At 46.8% G+C, this 4273-nt stretch overlaps 1 protein-coding gene across 1 annotated transcript in view; it reads left to right on the forward strand.

Moving 5' to 3' along the window:
- The window catches only part of LOC111235144 (melatonin receptor type 1B-B-like), a 21358-nt gene extending 18070 nt beyond the window's left edge, over positions 1-3288 (forward strand). Inside the window, exons 2-3 of the mRNA XM_022763480.1 lie at positions 856-974; positions 2539-3288. Of these exons, the coding sequence (XP_022619201.1) occupies positions 856-974; positions 2539-3288 (869 nt within the window). The remainder of the gene's footprint in view (positions 1-855; positions 975-2538) is intronic.
- Positions 3289-4273: the final 985 nt, after the last annotated feature.

Genomic DNA, 4273 nt, shown 5'->3' on the forward strand with positions numbered 1-4273 from the left:
GGGGGGTGATGACATCATAATAAAGTCACAAAGTGAAAATAATAAACACATGCAGTTCATCAGGTTGAACATTTCCAATCATCAGTCATTGATGATCAAGGTAAACCTGTGTGTGTGTGTTTGTGCGTGTGTGTGTGTGTGTGTGTCTGTGTGTGTGTGTGTGTCTGTGTGTGTGTGTGTGTCTGTGTGTGTGTGTGTGTCTGTGTGTGTGTGTGTGTCTGTGTGTGTGTGTGTGTCTGTGTGTGTGTGTGTGTCTGTGTGTGTGTGTGTGTCTGTGTGTGTGTGTGTGTCTGTGTGTGTGTGTGTGTCTGTGTGTGTGTGTGTGTCTGTGTGTGTGTGTGTGTCTGTGTGTGTGTGTGTGTCTGTGTGTGTGTGTGTGTCTGTGTGTGTGTGTGTGTCTGTGTGTGTGTGTGTGTCTGTGTGTGTGTGTGTGTCTGTGTGTGTGTGTGTGTCTGTGTGTGTGTGTGTGTCTGTGTGTGTGTGTGTGTCTGTGTGTGTGTGTGTGTCTGTGTGTGTGTGTGTGTCTGTGTGTGTGTGTGTGTCTGTGTGTGTGTGTGTGTGGAGGATCAGCTGACCGGCAGCCATTTTGTTTCCATGTTGTCGTCCGTCTTGTGGACACGATGTCTCAGTGACGCCTCGACAGAACTTCTTCATATTTGGCACAAAAATTCACCTGGACTCAAGGACAAACTGTTTAGATTCCACGGGGGGGGTCAAAGGTCAAGGTCGCAGTGACCTCACAAACACGTTTTAGCCAGGTTGTGACCTGAAACTAGTCTGAGCGGAGGAGTGAGTGCGATTGATTGGTTGTCGGTGCTTGTTCCAGTCACATGATTCTGTCTCCTTCCTCCACAGGAAACGTGTTTGTGGTGAGTCTGGCCTTCGCTGACCTGGTGGTGGCGTTCTACCCCTACCCTCTGGTGTTGTACGCCATCTTCCATGACGGCTGGTCACTAGGTGAGACCCAGTGCAAGGTGAGCCACGACTGAACTTCTCATGTATATACTGTATATACTTATATAATGAATAATGTTTCCATAGCAACCTTCATGCTTGTTCTGCAGCTTTACAGTCTGTACAGTTTGTGTGACCTTTGACCCTCAGTTCAGTTCATGAAAATCTTCCTTTAACAGGTAAAAACAGGGAGGAGCCTCAGGTAGGAAGTGATGTCATGTTACAGCACAGTCAAGACTTTCTCCAGTTCAGGTTTCCACGCTCTGGAGACGAGTGTTCACCAGAATCTGAAGCACTGTATTGATTGGTGCACTCGGGGGCGTGGCCTATCATATACAGGTCTTTCAGTTTTTTCAGGTTTTGTGTTTTATGATAAAATCCTTTAAATTAATTTCTCTCATACTGACAAAGTCAAAACAGAACTTTGGATTTTTTTGCAGATGTATTTAATTTATAATCTGTAACTTTTCTTTAAAAAAACAACTCGCCCTCCTCTCTGTATGTTGTTGAGTCGTGTTCTTACATCATCACAAATGTTTCCATCAATTCTCAAACCAGAGAAATCTGTGATTTTAATCATGGTAACATTTCATTGGTCGCCTGTTGATGACATCATATCCTGTATGATCATGTTTCAGTGTGTTTGTCTGACAGAAGCTCAACATTGACTCTTATCAGACACTTTTTCCACCTCTGTGGTTTTCAGCTGGTTATTTGAAGCAGATGATTTTAGTCGTGGGACGTTTGGATCTGAAGTTCTCAGAGGAACAAGCTGCTCAGCTGCTGGAGACGTCCCGTCCTCTGTCCTCTGGAGACGTCCCGTCCTCTGTCCTGTGTCACTGAGGAGCGTGGCTGAATCTCTGATGTCTGAAGTCAAATTGTTTTATTCAGTGTTTCTACTGCTTTAATCCTCTGGTGTGCTTGTTGTGGAGCGGAGCTCTGCTCTGTGGATCGTTCAGTTAGCACAGAAATTATTTTGTTTTGATTGAGAGGCAGAAGTTTCTGTCTGTGAGTTTAGAAAGTAAAAACTGAAATATCACATTGACATAAATATTAGCTGAAGCACCTTTGACAGCGATTACAGCCTCGAGTCTCTCAGGACGTCTGTCTGCAGTGAAACTCTGAACCTGCTGCTCACGAGGAAACAGACACTTTGAATTTATTTCAACACTAAGCTGTCTCTCTCTCTCTCTGTCTGTCTGTCTCTCTGTCTGTCTGTCTCTATCTGTCTGTCTCTCTCTCTCTCTGTCTGTCTGTCTCTCTGTCTGTCTGTCTCTATCTGTCTGTCTCTGTCTGTCTGTCTCTGTCTCTCTCTCTGTCTGTCTCTCTCTCTGTCTCTCTCTCTGTCTCTCTGTCTCTCTGTCTGTCTCTCTGTCTCTCTCTCTCTCTCTCTCTCTCCCTCTCTCTCTCCCTCTGTCTGTCTCTCTCTCTCTCTGTCTCTCTCTCCCCCTCTCTCTCTCTCTCTCTCTCTCTCTCTCTCTCTCTCTCTCTCTCTCTCTCTCTCTCTCCCTCTCTCTCTCCCTCTCTCTCTCTCTGTCTCTCTCTCTCCCTCTCTCTCCCCCTCTCTCTCCCTCTCTCTCTCAGGTGAGCGGCTTCCTCATGGGCTTGAGTGTCATCGGCTCCATCTTCAACATCACAGGCATCGCCATCAACCGCTACTGTTACATCTGCCACAGCTTCAGCTACGACAAGCTGTACAGCTACCGCAACACGCTGCTGCTGGTGGCGCTCATCTGGCTGCTCACCGTCGTCGCCATCGTGCCCAACTTCTTCGTGGGCTCGCTGCAGTACGACCCGCGCATCTACTCCTGCACGTTCGCGCAGACGGTCAGCACGTCCTACACCATCACCGTGGTGGTCATCCACTTCTTCGTGCCCATCGCCGTGGTTACCTTCTGCTACCTGCGCATCTGGATCCTGGTCATCCAGGTGAGGCGGAAGGTGAAGTCGGAGGTCCGCCCCCGCATCAAGCCCAGCGACCTGAGGAACTTCATCACCATGTTTGTGGTGTTCGTGCTGTTTGCTATTTGCTGGGCGCCGCTCAACTTCATCGGGCTGGCTGTCGCCATCAACCCGGAGGCGGTGGCGCCTCGCATCCCGGAGTGGCTGTTTGTGGTCAGCTACTTCATGGCGTACTTCAACAGTTGCCTTAACGCCATCATCTACGGCCTGCTGAACCAGAACTTCCGCAGGGAGTACAAGCGGATCGTCATGTCCGTGTGGATGCCCCACCTTTTCTTCCAGGAGACGTCGCGGGGGGGCACCGAGGGCATGAAGAGTAAACCCTCCCCAGGACTCAACAACAATGAGCAAGTGAAAGGAGAAACTCTGTGACTCCTCCTCCTCCTGCTCCTCCTCCTCCTCTGTGTTTATGCAGTGCCATCCATCAGACTGAACTATGAACAGCTGTATCATCGTCTCTACAGAGTGCCATTCATGAAACCTGAGGCTCATCAGTTTTGGTTCGCACTGGTTTGATCTGATCGTTATTTTTAAATTGATTTTCACCTGAACTGTGCTCAGCAAGGTGAACAGTCACTGCGGCTGGATATATGAATATGGGTTCATATTTTCAAATGACATCTCCGGATTCTGGAGTATTTTGCGCTGTTAGTAAAAAACCTCAGAGTAAAACTGTGACGATAAAATCTACTGAGCACATTAACAGAGGCGCTCAGTCCAGAATCCACTGTTTACATAAGAACCTGCATCATGTGACTGATATCCAGCGTCAGTGTCAGGAGTAGTGAGACCTCCATGTAGCAAGAGTGAAGGTGGAGCGTGTACAACTGCAGGCCAGACTTTGGTGCCAGTATTATTAAAAATACCATTTAAATACTCATTCAATAATGTTCCAGGAACCGAGGAACCCTGTAGAGCTAAACCAGGAACTCAAACCCCTTTTGTTTTGTTTTTGACAGCAGAGATTTAAATTAATCTGACAGGTTAAAAAAAACACAGTTCTACACATAACAGACCAAAAACACTGTTGTGTTGTTCTTAGTAATTTCCTGTTGTGTGTAGAGGCAGTGAGAGAGCAAGCAATAAGAAAGTCCAAAGAAGCAACAACCTGTTAGAGTCTCTGTGGTTTTTAGTTAAAGTTATTGTTTGGACGTTTTATACTTTTATTTTATAAAGAAAGTAGAGAGAGAGTGGAAGACACATGGGGAGTCAAGAATTAGCAGCAGTTATAAACTCATTGTGCAACACATTAGTGTCGTTCCCTGTTTTCACACTATGCTAAAATAAATCCCTGTCAAATTAAACAATAAACTAAACTAACCAGGAACCTGCCGCTCAGGGCTCGTTGCGCCGGTAC

Source organism: Seriola dumerili, unplaced genomic scaffold (assembly GCF_002260705.1).
Source record: "Seriola dumerili isolate Sdu_G_001 unplaced genomic scaffold, Sdu_1.0 BDQW01000477.1, whole genome shotgun sequence".
In the NCBI taxonomy this organism is placed as follows: Eukaryota; Metazoa; Chordata; class Actinopteri; order Carangiformes; family Carangidae; genus Seriola; species Seriola dumerili.